Source organism: Sarcophilus harrisii, chromosome 1 (assembly GCF_902635505.1).
Source record: "Sarcophilus harrisii chromosome 1, mSarHar1.11, whole genome shotgun sequence".
Lineage (NCBI taxonomy): Eukaryota > Metazoa > Chordata > Mammalia > Dasyuromorphia > Dasyuridae > Sarcophilus > Sarcophilus harrisii.
The window spans coordinates 185,414,564-185,431,124 of NC_045426.1; the positions used below are offsets into that span (position 1 = coordinate 185,414,564).

At 35.3% G+C, this 16,561-nt stretch overlaps 1 protein-coding gene across 3 annotated transcripts; it reads right to left on the reverse strand.

Annotated features, from left to right (window-relative positions):
* Positions 1 to 509: 509 nt before the first annotated feature.
* Positions 510 to 15,520, reverse strand: ARRDC3 (arrestin domain containing 3). Of its 3 annotated transcripts, XM_003759845.4 has the most exons (8): positions 14,890 to 15,514; positions 10,669 to 10,750; positions 8,497 to 8,644; positions 7,453 to 7,555; positions 6,585 to 6,841; positions 5,966 to 6,128; positions 5,220 to 5,374; positions 510 to 3,409 (listed from the first exon to the last, which is right to left on the reverse strand). In XM_003759845.4, the coding sequence occupies exons 1-8, from the start codon at positions 15,167 to 15,169 to the stop codon at positions 3,353 to 3,355; spliced, it is 1,245 nt and encodes a 414-aa protein (XP_003759893.1). In that variant the 5' UTR covers positions 15,170 to 15,514; the 3' UTR covers positions 510 to 3,352. The 3 variants fall into 3 exon arrangements, with proteins under 3 accessions (XP_003759893.1, XP_023351839.1, XP_012396835.1); XM_023496071.2 differs by lacking the exon at positions 8,497 to 8,644 and having other exon boundaries at positions 14,890 to 15,171; XM_012541381.3 differs by lacking the exon at positions 510 to 3,409 and having other exon boundaries at positions 5,286 to 5,412; positions 14,890 to 15,520.
* Positions 15,521 to 16,561: the final 1,041 nt, after the last annotated feature.

Below are 16,561 nucleotides of genomic sequence, written 5' to 3' on the forward strand. Positions count from 1 at the left end.
CATTAAATAATATGTATTCTGAATTTTAAAAGTGATTAATCTATTTTCAGTTTTTTTGCCAATCATGTAAAAATGTTAAATTTGCTAAAATTAGGCCTGAATTTCTTCCTTACAAAAACACCAATAAAAGCGTTCATACCCTCTTCTGATAACAAAAATACAGACATTAATAGTGACGCTAAATGAAATTCAGAAAGTAGCAACTAACTCTACTTAAATTCATGCCAATAAAGAGAATTACAGGGTTGAATTGCAAGGCTAAATCCCAGTTTTTGACAGTCTAGCAGTTTAATATAAAATTTTAGATTTCATTTAAATGGGCCACTGTGAAGTAACTCTAGAACATTCTTTTTAGTTGGAATATGGCTTTAATAAAGATGAATGAAGTGCCTAGTGTGAACCTAGCAATTGGACAAGAGATAGAGATCTTATGAAGGTATTTTTTCAAATACTTGTGAATAACAAAATATTCAATTTCTTAAGACGGTTACAAAGAACTTAAAACACAATTTTACAAAAAAAACCCCAAAACAAAAACTTTATTTTCCACAAGGAAGAGCAATAGGAAAAAATCATTCCCCATGTATTCTTAAAACAGAGCCTACAAGGACATGTTCAGCACCAAAATAAAAAAAAAGGGAAAAGGAAAAAAGTACAAATGACCATAGAATATATTCTATAAAGCAAACATTTAATATTGCACTTTGTTTCTTTAACATTTTGGATTTAACTTGTTTTTCCTAATTGGAAAATCAGGAATCTCAAAACACTGGAATACATTTATGAATATAATGCTTTATGTCAGGAACTGACCAATACCTAGGAAATAATAAAGTAAAGTAATGCCTCTAAACAACAGAGTATAGAAATACTTTCATGGAAAAACAAAAACAAAAACAAAACCTCTTTGATAGTTTTCAAAATTTAAATGATCACATTTCTCCATGTGGTCTGGTGCCAATTCCTATTGGTCATCCCTGCTCTCTGTGTAATTAAGGATTACATCACGTTAAGTATTCCAATGCTATGCATATCAATAATTGTTCCCTAGTTAGTGAGACAGAAGAAAAAGAAAAAAATAAAGGGGGGTCATCTGGCAACCCCTCCCCCCAACAAAACAAAACAAAGAACCACCAAATGCCCTTTATGCCAAATAATCCATCAGCTTTTTTTTTTTTTTTTTTTTGGGGAGGGGGGGGAGACATTCACAAAATTATTTAACAAGAATAAAAAAATATTTCACCCCCCATTTCCTTGTTATCTAGTATTAATTTTCTTACTGGAAAACCCTTTAATTGAATCACTTAAAACGTGATTCATTTTTATGCTGGGCTTTCTTCACCCTGTCAGCATTTTTCAAACATGAATTGTCTTCCATGTTTTCTTAAAGGCCACTTATGGAAAAGCCTATTTTGTTTTGTATGAAATTTTAAGACAGTATTTAACCAGGTCAAGCACCATACCAGAGTCTCTAAGGTTTATAGCCACTTCACTAAGTCATGGATTGGAGGCAGGATAGCTATTACATACCCTTCACTCATCAAAAATTGATTTTGGTAGAAAAAAAATATTAAATTCTTTCTGAAATGGAAAGTTTAAATGTACTCTGAGAATGTAGTATTATCAATGATTTTTATAAATGCTGGTATATGTATTAAGAGAGCTACCCATAATTGTCTTCAATAAATTTTGCTACTGATTTGATCACTGTCCCTTGTTCAAAGAGAATGAAGCTCCCTTTTTACAGGTCCATTGAAGTTTTTTATATATATATATATATATATTTTTTTTTTTCCGTCTCACCCATAAAGCTGATTAAAAAAAAAAAATGTATTGCTGGTATAAATTCTTCAGTTGATGGAAATATATCTTCAGGAAAGAGCATTCTGCCAGCAATGATTATTCTGGTGCTGGTCATTTTGGTGAGTTTTGTTTGCTCATTTGATCAATTTGTATTTGTTTATTAAAAAGACAAACAAACCAAAAACCAAAAACCCTCACTCCCTGTCAAACTTCAACAGACCATAACACAAACAGTATAAATTGAGCCCTTTTGGCATAACAGCATTTTCTTGCACTTTTTAAAAATATACTTTCTACCAGAGCAAAGACCGTAATATATGTATTTTTTGGTGATTTAGTTAATTTGTATAAAAATAAATTTGCTTTCCCTTCCTATTCCTGGTGGCTGAGAAACTTCCATACTGTTTGGACGGCAAAAGACATTTCTTATGAGCAATAGCCCTTATTTAACTCTTGGCTGGTGCCTGCTGATACTGCCTTTATTATTCCATTTTCAGCTCTTGCTAATTTCTTCTTCCATGTATAATGATAAAAAGGGAATGTGGGTGGGTTTTTAACTTTTGTGTATGTCCCTTTTCCAAATCTCCCTCCCCCCAAAAACCAACTCAATAAACAAAACAACAACAAAAAAAGAAACAAAAAACAACAACAAAAATTCAACAGTGCAATAAAACACAAATAGCATTCCAACAGTTTGGCAAGTGATGCGTTCACCTGAGATTAAGTGATTTTAGGCAGTCTGTAACAAAATGCTGCTTTGCTGTAATAGTAGAAAGGCAACACATTCTTAAAATAAATCAAGAAGGTTATACAATCTTGACAGTTTCATGAGTTTTCTCATCATTTTTCCCCCACCTTGGTGTTTGCTTATCTACTACAGTAGGCTGCAAAACATACAGCAAAAAGGATTGGCTTGAAGGCATTTGATGTTTGTAAATAAATCCACAATTGGATCCAAGCTGAAGAGGTGATATATGGTCAGCCTAGAAGGACAATTCTGAGCATGTGCTACACAGGTAAAGTCCAGGCTACATTAAATAAAAAAAAAAATGTCAGTGCATTTGTCATAATAAAGTTTTTTTTTTTTTTTCAAAGCTTTCTTTTTGCTCCTTGCTGTGTTGACCACAAGCAAGTTTTAAAAGAGCATCAAGAGTCCGGCATAATTGGGAAAAAAAAAAAGCTGTAGTGACACTGAACTGCACAATGTAAGCATTGAGCATGTGCAAATTTTCAAATCAAAAGAAGGAAAATTTCCCTCTTTTACAACGTGGTGTCTTGACACGTACGATCATAGGCTAGAATAAGGCTGCTCCATGGATGTGCCAATTTAAAGGGAAAAAAGCTCACATCTTCAAGCATGTAGGAGCAGTCCTGTGATGTTGCTATAAGGCTTCAAAAGCATGATCACTGGTGGTTTCATGTATTTGCCATTTTCTGGGCAAGAGTAATACCACTTCCTCTGAAAACGTGTCTCCAAGATACCTCCTCCATCCACAGCAGGGCAGAGAGATACAGTTCTGAACCAAGGTCAACTTATTTCGGCTTTCCTTCAACGAGAGGGGCAAGATGGTCTGTCATCTGTTTGTTGATCTGGATTGGGATCAATCTGGAAACAAAGAAAATAAATACTAAGCTATTTTTAAAATACTTGTGCTATCAAGCATGCTAATACTGAATCCAATACTGTATTCTGGAAGAAGTTTCTAGTATAACATCCAGCTTTGGTCTATCATATGCAAAAATTAAGACCACAGAAAACTTTGAAAACATTTTCATACTTTATCTCCTTTGTTTAAAAGGTCACGTGAGGATTTTGCTTTTAAAAAATTGCTTAATTCTCCTTATGACATTAGAAAGACTGTATCTGTGTAAGCAATGTCCTGGGAGGTTATGGGGTGCAGTAACTATCTCCAAACTAAGCAAATCTGTGTATACAGGTGACAGAAGGAGGGCACATAACTAATCATATCTTTTATTAAAGGTCTTCTTCATGGTCAAGTTCTATCCAATTTCATTTCAACTTGTGCACAATCACAAAAACTTGGAAAACTATCAAGAAAGTGAAAATAAAACGAACCAAGCCATTTTCTCCCTTATGTGACCATGAATAAAAGGGGCCACAATTCTAATTTAAAAGATCATTTTTATTTTCTGTTATCATGGTCTTAATATCTTATACATTTTAAACATGCTTTACCAAGAGAAAAAAAAAATTAAAAACTCTCCAAAATGTATGTTATGAGGTCATTCTTAAGACATGTAAAAATCTCATTTACACTCTTGAATTCAACAAAAACAAAAACTGTTATGATCCTATCAAAAAAATTTGAAAATTTATTTTATATAGGCAGTGGTACTTATAAATCTAGTATTTTTGCTACATAAGTCAAATCCAACAGTCAAATGTCAAGACAGAAACAGAGCTAATAAAGATCCGGCTTAAATCTGATCTATTAGAAAGGGTTTGAGAAGAAATATGCTCAGGATGTATCAGAAACAAAAGGCAGACCTCATATAAACTTAACAAAAGAAGGTAAGGATAATCAACTTAGATTTAAGAATCAATCAACTGATAAGCAAAAGTCATAAATACAGCTGTGAAAGAAGAGTTCTACATATTAATGGATTTTAAGGGTTTAGGCAAAATCTTTCTAAGTCCTCAAGATAAGCTCTTATCCTGTCAATATTTAAAACACTGGCATTTCAAAGAATAGACAGTTAAAAGAATTATTTAAAGTCACTATTTTTATGTAATGGTATTTAAAACAAAAGGGAGCAAAACCCTTTAAAAAGAAAGTTGATATACCACAAGTCATTAGAATAGCTGGATTTTTTTTTTTTAAGGAAAAAAACTGCCTATTCATTTGTCAACTGAAGAATGACATGTGTGTATAATTTTATTATTACATTATTTAAAATATATATAAAATGTATTTACATTTAAAATTTGATTGGCAACAAAGATTTTCTAAAAAGGTCTTTTTTCCCTCTTTTAATTTCAGATGAATGGATTTTGCTTGTGAAAAAGCTTTTGCCTTCTATGGTCTTCTCTTATCCTTTTGTTTGGTCTGTTTCCCCATCCATAGATCTGAAAGATGATTTCTTCCTCTCTTTGATAATCTGTTTAGGATGTCACCCTTTATAGTCTTGGTAGAACAGAATGAGATGTTGGGTCTATAAAGGCCGTGCTTTTTTCAGCTTATGTTTGAACTCAGAAAAATGAATTACAGTATTAATCTAAGAGAAATGTCACTAGAAACGCTGCATATCTTGTAGAAGAATTCTTATTCTATTCTAAAACTCCAAAGAAAATACTTTTGTATTACTTGCTGCTTTTGGAGTTACAGGCTGAAAGCACTTGGTCAGTGATTCTGATGACCAAGGAGAAAGAAAGGAAGCAGGCTATTGGAGCTTACCTCTGAATAAAGCGGTGGCGGCAGAAACCGGAACTCCTGAATGTACGCAAACAGTGGTCCTTGGAGAGCCCGCTCAAAATCGTCATAGGCACTCATGGGCGCAAGATGGCTCTGCCTCTGCTCCTCCGTCACAACTTCGGCATAGCTGGGTGGTGCTAAAGGATAAAGATACACGCAATTCGAACAGCAAGTTCTTATGCATGTCAAAATACAAAGCATTACAGATAGTATAGATGTTAAAAGGAAAATCTGGGGATAAACTAGATAGGTAAAAGAGCTGGTGGCTAAAACTTAAGACTAACTGCCTGCAAAAGTTTCATTTTTAAGTTTAAATGCTTGGGACAGAGCTGCATTTTATGAGGAATAATAAAGAATTAACTTAGATTTACCTAGCGCTTTCCTCTCAACTACCTTGTGAAATAGAGTTGGACAAATATTATTTTTACACACTAATGCCATTATCAGTCCCATTTTATAGTTAAGAGAACTAAAGCAAATTTGCCCAAGGTCATAGCTGATTAATATTTGAGACTGGTTTTGAACTTGGGTCTTTTTGGCTTTAGACCCAGGTTTTTCTACCCACCATGCTACCATGTACCACACACCCAGCAAGAGGCAAAGCTGTCCGAACCCAGATCTACCATTTTCTAGTCTGGTCTCCTCTTTTTTACTATACTACCAAACAGATAGGCCTGTACTAGAGAAATTAGGTTGCTGAATCAAAAGCTTAGAAATTATTAAATTACCTTCAGGTCTTTCAGGTAGGGATAGACCAAGCCAGTTCATATTTATGCTACACTGGCTGCTGACACTGGACGTCCTGCTACCAAATGGATGCAGAGGAATAGTACCGATGACGAGTGGCAAATTAAGAAATAAGTCCATGGCTCCAGGAATATCCACATAAACCTAAGAGATTAATTAAAAAACAAAAACAAAAAACAGGTGCATCGTTTAGCTGAAATACTGTTTTACATCTTTGGAGGGATGTTGAAAGCTTGCTTAACACTGATACCTATTTTATTTAACATATAAAATTTTCCCTGCAGTCACCTATTATATCAGCAGTGTCAAACTCAAGCTACATCTATTCCCTTAATGCACAGCATTAAAATGTAACTGGGAAATGTCTAACAAAATAAATAAAAGTACAATGCAACATAATTTAACTTGTGGATTTCTACATTAACATGTGACCCACACAAATCTTTATCTATGCTTTAGCAGCCTCTCTATGGGAGTCATTATTATAATATAATAAAATGTGAAGTTTGCAGGCCTCAAAACTTAAAAGCCAAACTATAATCGCTCTTAAAAAAAAATGCTTATGAACAGGCATAATAGAAATCTGAAATGTGTGCATACCATTAGTGAATATTCCACCCGGATTATACTACAGTCCAAAATTGAAGGAGAAACTGGTGGAATTTTCAGCAGTCTCCCATTCCAGGTCTCTGTCTTCCCAGATGACAAGGATTCCCCTCGTAAATTGGCCACAAGTTGTTTTACTTCCTTCATTTTCCCTTTGGCATAGAAGGCCTGTGTTTGGTAAATGGCTGCCTTTGGCACCACCATTCGGGAAGAGCAATTTTCAATTTCAGCAAATATCTGAATTGATTCACCTAGAGCACAAACCAAACAAATAAAAAAAAAAATTCCAAAGACGATTAGTGATAGGGCATCTGAGAGTAAAAAGTAATATATACATACATATAAATATATGGAAATTAGTAAATATATATATATACATATATATATACATATATATAAATTTACTAATTTTTCTGATACATTTAAAAAATGTAAGAAATATTTCATGAAATGAAAAATCTGTCCCTAGAATGGTAAAATGTAAAGTTAACAAATTTGTATCAATATAATAGCTAGCATTTATCTAGTCGTCTAAAATTTTGCAAATAGTTTCATATTTTATTGCATTTGAGCTTCACAACTCTGGGAAGTAGATGCTATTATTATTCCCATCTTACAGGTAAGGACCCTGAGGTCAGCCAAAGCCAAAATACCTTGCCTCAAAGTCTATTAAGTGTCTAATCAATAAGATTATCTGAATAAGTTATATTTTTGATGGAAAATTTGATAAGCATATTGAAGACTATTAAGTAAAATAGTTAGAATTAGATTTTTAGCTGGGTTACTACAATGATTACAACTACATACCACAAAGACAACACAGAGAAAATGTTCTCTCGTAGGCTGGTTCCTGTTAACATACCTGGGGTGTAGCCCTTCCTTTCAATTTTGGCACTTAAGGATATTGGGCCTGAGGTACAGAACCAGCAACACAGAGTCTTTTCTTTTGTGCCTGCTTGGGGTGACTGTAAGAAATAAAAAGAGAAACATTTAGGGGTTTGTTTGACACCATATTGTCTAGAATATGATAAAGATAAGGCTTAAAAAAATGATATTTTTCATTACCTAGAAACAATTTTTCTGCTATTCTGCATTGTGATGATTCTTTTCCATTGAAGCAATAGAAATTAATTAAAAATCAAGGTAGATGATTTATTAAAGATCATGTAATCTATACATGATTTTGGCATCTCTATGTATAGTCAGAAATTTAAAAAAAAAAACCCTTTCCACAGTCCATGTAAACTTTTTTTTTTAAAAGAAAAATAATTTGGCTATATTTCTTAAGTATGAGTCTTCTCTGTCTCAGAATTTCCTTTTTCATTTCAATCAACATTATTAAAACATAAAATCCAACATTCACTTTTAATTGCTTTTAAAATGTTGTTATTGTGGTAAACCAAATGAAAGTTTTGAAGCCAAATTGGAATTTGGGTCTCAAAGAAAACATCATTAAGATGCTAACTTTTCATAAGGAGTTAATGATCTCTCCATTAATAACTTTTCCTACATATTAATAATAATTCAATGTAGTACATATTCTTAAATTTGGTTTTTTAAAGTTACCAGTCTCTTTATAAGGAACTCTGTTCCTCTTCCAATAACATAAGTAGTCAGGGAACAGTACAAAGGTTTGTTTTTTGTTTTTCCCTCTGGAATGACATATTTCATACTAAGTGCTGGTTGTCCATTTCTCTTAAAATGAGTAAAAAAATACAACCAAAGAGCACACGTAAAATATACTTATCATTTCTGAATTTTGGTGCTCTAATAATATGTCATTAATATTTGCAGTACTGGTTTTCTAAACATATTGATTATATAATAAAGATTTTGTAGTTTAGGTGATTATGCTTTAGTATTTTTATGCCAAAAACCAGGAATGAAGAATTCAGTCCATTCTTACCAGTAATGAAGGAGTGTTGATATCTATATGCTCAAAGACTGTAAATTCCTTCTTTAATTTTACTGGTAGAAGCCAAGGCCTGTGCAATTCGGCTTTCACCCAATAGCGCACACTACCATGTCGGCCTTCGAATGAGGTAGCAAGTGGTCTGTGCAGAACACAAAGGTCAAAATATATTATTTTTAAATTTCTCTTTCTAATAATTATACATTTGGTCAGAGCATAAGTATAAATATATTGTACTGTATCGTTTATGTATCATGATACATGAAATATTATTTTCTGGCAAGAGTACCAGAGGGAAGTTTTTTTTGTTTTTGTTTTAGGGGTTGGGGGGTGATTAAAAAAAAAATTCCTGTTTTCTAGTAGTAGATATGAATATTTAACTGTAATTACAGGGATTTTTCTAAAACCTGCCATAAGAATACAGTTCTTTTAAACATGTAAGAGGCTACTTTAATTAGGAGTAAAAGCTGGAGAATAAGCAATTCTAATAGTCATTTCCTTGAAAATAACTTTTAATAAAATAGTGAAACTATTCTTTTATTGTAGCTTATTCTGTATGCCAACTAATATAAAGACATTTAGTCCAAATGTTTTCAATGCCAGACTTCATTAACAAAAGGTTATGACCTTTTGTAGTTTTTAGTTAAACGATAATAAATTACATATTCAGTGTTGCAGACCTGTTTTGGGGTGATTTTTTTCTTCAATATCTTTCTGATTATTATGTAATTTAGTTAAGATTCTCCATCTCTCAAAATAAAAATATCCTCTAATGACTACTTAAAATATCAACTGCTGATTTATCAACTTTATTTCGATATCTCATATATGTATATTACTTACATATGTGTATGTATATATGTTACTTTGTGTATACATATTTATATACATACTACTTTGAATACCTTTAAATTTTATATTTTTAATTTTTCCATTTTATTTCATCAAACCATTGGGATAGCCAAAAATTCACAGAATTATTTGTTCTCTCCTCACCCAATTCGGATTCTGTGTGCACCTTATTTTATCTTTTTGCTTTAGCGCTGTACTGGATTTTTTCCAAATCTTTATTATTTCAATGTTAATTTATATAGAAGGTGCAAAACGATGTTTCTAAACCTTAAACCTTCAGTGACACTCCAAAATAATTTTATTGTGTACAATTTACACGAGCATTGGTTTAACTATTATTTGGTCTATATTATCTTTATTATAATTTTACTTAAATTTTGTTTTCCTCTCTAAAGAGATTGAGCTTTCCTCAATTTGAGGTTCAAAAAATATTCTCAATTATTTTCTTTTATGAATTTTCTTTACATGTAGCAATTCAAGTGTTAAATTTCAGTCTGTAGAGATGGGAATTTTTTTTTTTTTTTAACACAAAGTATATTTATTCTAAGATAACCAGTACAAGTGCCATTTTGCAATATCTGTGAAATGTATTACTCCTTTTCCATTAAGTCGAAAAATTATAAAATTCTTTCAAATCCCTCTATTCTTCTTTCTGTTAATAAGAAAACAAGATTAAAATCATGTGCAAATATGAATTTTTCCCCCAAGTATACTTTCATTATTTTTTATTTTTTACCCTCTTACTAATTAGGATGTGAATTTCCTCTACTCCCACTTCACCCTTAATTCCTCTGCTTAATTAACTGTTTCAGTTTGATTTTTTCCAAGTTCCAACATGTATATTTCCATTCTCTCATTAAAATTTTTTCCCAAGACTTTCTTTTTTATTGTGATAGGGCCTGTAAATTTGACTTATATGCCCTTAAAGTCACATAAGATTTCAAAGAAGTTTAATTATCTCACTAATCATGTATACTATACTAGCACCAAGCTAAGACCTACTCAACTGTAGTCTTATTCTCCTGAAAGAAACAAAATACTGTGTTTCATACTCAAGCACTGTAACCCTTTGGCAGATATTAGGAATCCAGATTTTATCACTAAAAATAAATAGCCTCTTAAGTTTAATAGGCTGTTTTCCTATATCAGGTTTTAGTATATTTCCTCAATAATGAAAAGGGTTTTTTTTTTTCGGTGTGTATGTTGTGATGTTTTTTGCAATGATAAATGTAAAAATGTTGACTATTGAGAATTTTTTAAAGTTTAAAAGAATTTGATTATTTGGTGAAATTGGGAATTATATGCAATACTTACGTCTGTGGAAGCTCAAAGCTGAATGCATATTCATGCCGTCCTGAATGAATAGTGTTAAGACCTTCTTCTGAATTGTCATCATCTATAAAAAAGAAGAAAAAATGCCAATTCTGCTGTCTTTGGTATCATGTATGTTATTACAAATTATAAATGTCTACTCAATCATTAAGACAAAATTTTAATTTAATTCTTCCTTCCCTCCAAAGATTTATATAAAGGCCCATTTTAAGGGCCTTAAATATTTAAGTTCTTAATCTAGGCCACTTATTGATTCCCCTCTGTTTACATAATGGTAAATTGTAGGTGAATATAAATTTCTTTATTTCAAAAATGGTTGAAAAACATATGTAAAAAGCTCTTATTATAGCAGATGGTGGATTTTTGTGTGCTTCCCTCCCATTTTTAAAATGGGATCTCTAAATTAAAAAATCATTGTCTTCATAGTTATTTTTTCTTTATTCCTATTAACAATTTCCATCCAAGTAATCAGAACTACCTTTTAAAGCTATCTTGATCATATCGAATTATGGAGTTTGGGAGAAGGCAACTTATTACAAAGCAACTACCATTGTTTAAAGGGAAGGGTCTAGTATATGGAGTCCCACCCTTTAGAAGATGAAATCCAATAAGGTGTTTTATTTTCAGGGATTAAACTACTAAGCAGACCTTCCTTTTCATCCAAGCCATTTTATCTTATTACTAATGCATAGTGTATATATATATGAAAGTCACCCAAAATGGAGGGGATCCAGCCTTTGGTCAAAGTGTTCTCCCTACTCTATGCTGAGTGATGGCCATAAAAGCCACTTTCCTTTCCAGAGCCAGCAGTGCTAGTGCTGCTCCCCTTGTTATTACTGCTTTCCCTTAAATAAATTATTTTCTCCCTCCTCAACTACTTTAAGGGCACACATCATTAGTTCTTATTTTTCCATTATATCAAAAGTAAGGTTTACCAATGGCTTTTTCTTTCTCCCCCCAGGTTTGCACTTTTCACACAAAATGCAAGAAGCACTGTGGTATACACATTTTACCCCAACGATGATTTCATTACAGCTCCCTGGCTAGCTAAAATGGCCATTTCTTCATTTCTGGCCCTCGAGCAGCTCAAAGTCCCCCCCCCCCCCCTTTCCACCCCCTTCTTCCTCCCTTTCCTTTCTTTCCATCTCTAGCTGCTCTCTTTTTGTGCCAGCTCAGCACTCTTAGGGAGGCTCAGCACAGCGGCAGCAGCGGCGGCGGCAGCAGCAGCAGAAGCCTGAGCCCGAGCCCAGTGGTAAACAAGTGCTGAGCTGTCAATCAAAGACTCGACTCAAGCAGGAGAGGACCGGCCTAAACCGGCGCGAGCCGAGCCCCAGCCAGCCAGCCAGCCTCCATATACATACAGTATACATTACACTAGCGCATTTGCTCACGCGCAACCTACCCTGCTAGATAGACCAGAGAAGAGGAGGGGTGGGGTGACGAAGGTGGGGGAAGGGAGGGGGGCCGGTGTGTGCAAAGACACCCTTTGCTCTTTAAGCTTCCGGTTTTGCACACCCAGGCCAGCAAGCCCATGGGGTTTTGCGTGCGTTAGGCCCAGACACCTTTAGGTGTGCTGGTTTTGGAAACAGACCTCTCCCCAAAAAGGATTAGGGTGGAGGGGGGTCATCAAGAAAAATGTACAATGCAATAAATACAAAACGACATTCAAAAGGTCTCCTAGGTAAGAAAAGGTGTGTAGGCACATACACGTACACACAGCCCTGTGTAATTAATTCTTAAGCATGATTTATCTCATCAGCCCACCCCACCCCACCCCCAGTGATTTGCTATCTTCAGTTTCGGTTATCGTGCCTCTTGGGTCAAGACAAGGTAAGGCGCTTTGTTACTGAATGGCAAGGTGGGTGGGAAACACCCTTCCTTTTCAAAAAAATTGACACTCTTTTAGACCTTCCTCCACGCCTCTGCAGAGGGAAGGATTTCCTCTCCCAAAACCTGCCTAATCCAGTTCTTTCCAGTTAAAAACGGAAGAGCCAGGACAATCCCGATGTCCTCAAGGCCAAGGGGGAAGAGGGCATTGAAATTAACATTTTCATTCCACGAAAACTCAATTACGTTCAAGTGGGGGCCCCCCCACAGGGCGGATGGTGGGGGGGGGTTTAATGCAGAGGAAAGGAGGGCAACGCAGTATAAACAGGGTAGGGTCCTGAGGAGGTAGCATAAGGCTGCACAGGACCAAGGATGGAGACCGCAGACCGATTGATTGACGGACTGCCCAGGAGGAACCTTTTACCGGCGCTCACCGGAATCCAGGAACTGGAATCCTCAAGCCTCGCCCCCTCCCTCCCTGAAATCTCTCTCCCCATCGGGACAGGCACCTAATCCAATCAGCAGCTGGCATCGCCTTAGCAACAGGCTAACAAACCAAACTCCGCCTATTGCTGCCGGCACGGGGCGTGGCCTCAGTTACCAGGCTAGTTTGAGAGGTCCCTGGTCTAAGTCATTGAAACTATTCCAGGTTAATGTCTGAGCTGAGGCTAGGGTGCGTGCGGGTAGGTGATAACAGGTTCTTATTAATGAAATCAACCAGACAAAAATTAAAGCGGCATTCTGCTCTCTAATTTATTTTAACATTATCCCCCACACCCAAGCGTGGCGAGCCTCCCTTAACTACATCATCTTTTGTGTCTACTTAACAATTTACCCCACCCAATCCCCCTCCCCCCAATTCGATAGTTTAGGTGATAGACTCAGATGCCTGTTTTTTGAATAAGCATCAGAAATGTGATTAGGTATTTGCTCTTTATAGTGTGGTTTAACGATTGAGGGGCTTAACAATTAGTGGATACAAATAATGAGCAAATAGTTTTAAAACGTTTTACTCTTCGATGGAAAAGGCAGTTTCCCCCTAAAACCCTGATATGCTGCATCATATATGGAAGTTATATCATCTTTGGTTTATTCCTACACTTGACTTGAGACTCGAGATAGGACAATTTAGCTAGTAATATAAATATATGTAATATATTCATATATATTTTAAGGAGGAAAAAGCAAAATATCTCAAATTTTTTATTCTATCTGCGAAATCGTCGATGTCTGAACTAAATACTGCATTAAAAAGGAGAAGGACCAAGAATTACATAACCAGTTTTAACATTATAGTCTTCTGGTGCTAGGAATTAAGTCATCGCCACCACCTGACGCGTGTAACCAATCTGCTGAGAGCAGAACAGGCGCCCCTCCTCACCCCCCCCAGTACTGGTCCGAAACAGGATTGAACCGCTTCTAACAAAGGGTGGAAACTTAGAAAAACAAGCTTAGAGTCTGCTATATTTCCACAATGTATCCATTCAAACAATAGATTAGCAATATCAAGACCCCTTCTCCCTTTGACAGTTTTTTATCTTCCTTTCCCAACCAAAATCAGACCTAAGATGATAAGTCCTTTACATTTCCTTTTGACTGGCACAGGTTTCATTCAATGTATGTTCCAAAGTTAGGAATGATGCTCTCAAAAGGGAAAATAAAAATTGACCCTAAATGGCCTCTTGGTCAAATTTTAAACCAACATGATGATACAGTATTTTATTTTATTTTTTAATAAAGGAAAAAAGGTAGTTTGATGGAAATTTTAAATTGAATTATAGAAGAGAAAAAATAACACGTGGGGTGTTTGATAGCATATGTCAAAATAAGCCATGGGAAACCCCTTTATCAAAGAACAATGATTAATTCTGAAATCATCTGCCATGTCGATATTAAAATCCAAAATGCATCTCTAAGCGTTCATTAAAAGATGCTACTCCATGCTTTTATAGCAATTCATTTTGTAGAGCCAACGCTGAAAATAATAATAAAAAAAGAAAATTGGAGATTCGATTCTAGTTTCTGGTAATGCTTTTGGAAATCGTATTATTAAAATGATTAAATCTGATAGGAGATATTAGAAATAAGGTACACAAGAATTCCAAGTGCGTATTGCAAGAGGCTGATAGAGGTATTAGAGGTAGTTCAGCAAAGTGTCACTCTGCAGATGGCTTGAATGCATTGCTACTTATCATTCGATAAATGTAAAAAAAAAAATCCAGATTTTCAGTTTGCAAAGACATTCTCTACAACAAACGTTCAGATTTCAAACAGCAAAAGCTAAGAATTAAATTGCATCAATTCCCCCCATATAGGAGGCAAGTTAAAGAAAATCATATTCCTTTATGATTTCTGAATAATACAAAAAAAACTTACCTCTTTCATGCCCAATTAAGATGTCTTTATGGTTGAAATATTCTACTTCTTCAGTGTAATTCTGTGTATAGGCAGTGTTGGATCCAGCATTTCTAGATTCAGTCCAGCGTACTTTCGCATGTCCTCTTGCATGAATTTTGAGAGATTTTACTCTGATTTCTCCAGTAACTTCTAAATTTACTCTTCCTGAGACTGTATCCCCACTCGAATATACAGGGACATTGCTGTCATTAAGACAGTCAAAGCTTATTGTCAAACTCTTAACCTTCCCCAGCACCATGTTTATAACAAAATCTATAAAAAAATATAATGTAAGACAAAAAAAAAAAAGTCAAGATCACATATAAAATGCGATCTTCACTAAACACTGATCGATGTCTTTGCCGTGCAAAAAGGCTTGCAGGCAGGATCAGTGCATTCTTTACAAATAGTTCATTGAGATTTCTTAAAAAGTCACAGCGCTAGATGCTGCTGCTCGCTGCTAGTTCTCAGATCAGCGGTCTCTGTACAAAGACGGGTGGCTACAGCTTGCCAGCTCACTTTAAAACCAGCTTTGTGAAAAACAACCCCACAGAGCATGCGCACGGCTCTGCTGCTTTTTCTTCTCCCCTCCCTCGCGTCCCTCTTCCTTTCTGGTACAGTAGGTGTAGAACAGAGGGAAGAAGACTGTTGTAGACGAGGAGCTGAACCTGACTTCTCTTCATTGAGGGTTCCTATTGGTGGGCAGGCTACCGTAAAACTCCAGAAGCAGGAGAGGAGGCTTTACTACCGAGCACACTCTAATAGCTGGGAGACCGGCAAAGCGGGGACCTGAGGGGACGCGGGCGGAGGGAGGCTGGGATGGCTGCTGCTGAAGAGCTCGCCCTGGGCGTGCAGCGAGGGCAGGGCTGAAATGCGCCCGCTGGGAGCTGCTGCAGAAAGAAGAGGCAAGGGAAGGAAGGGAGAAACCTGTTGGACGGGCCAATATAACATGACCTAGTGAATTTCAAGCGATTACAATGAAAAAAAAAAAAAAAACATACGACGAATCTAGGCTTAAAAAATATGGTTCATAAGACATATTTGGGGAGGATGGATTGGAAACTTTATAATTAATCGAGGGTAGAGTGGAAATCACTCGGTGGAGGCCAAAGGAATCCCGACTTTCCGTTGAAGACTATTGCCTAGATAAGAAAGACCAGCATAATTTAGGCGGTGCTGTGTGCAGCAGCAGCTGTCCTCTAACTCCATCTCTAAACTCCATTGCAATGAAAAACAACCAAGAACCAAATCATTTCTATGGTGACAGTAGGAAAAAAAAAAGGGCTGACCACTTCCTTAAAAGAAAGAGTCCTGTTTAAAGGAACCACCTACAAGCCCAATTTTAAGGATTTGACATAATGTTCTGAGAGGCCTTTTTTTTAAAAAAAAAAGAAACCTTGGAAAAAACAATGTGACCTAGTGCTTATTTAGACACTGTTTACAAGAACAAAACACTAAGGAGAAATAGTGTGGTTTATTTTTAAAAAATCCTAATTCTGGATTAGATGACATTAAATATAGTTTAAAAAAAAAACTCCTTATGTGGCTTTGAAGACCTTGAATTAATTATTTAGCAAGTATATTAATTGTCGATGTACATCTTTAAGGTACATAATATTGTTCCCTTTTTTCCCTCAGAAGTTTAGATACA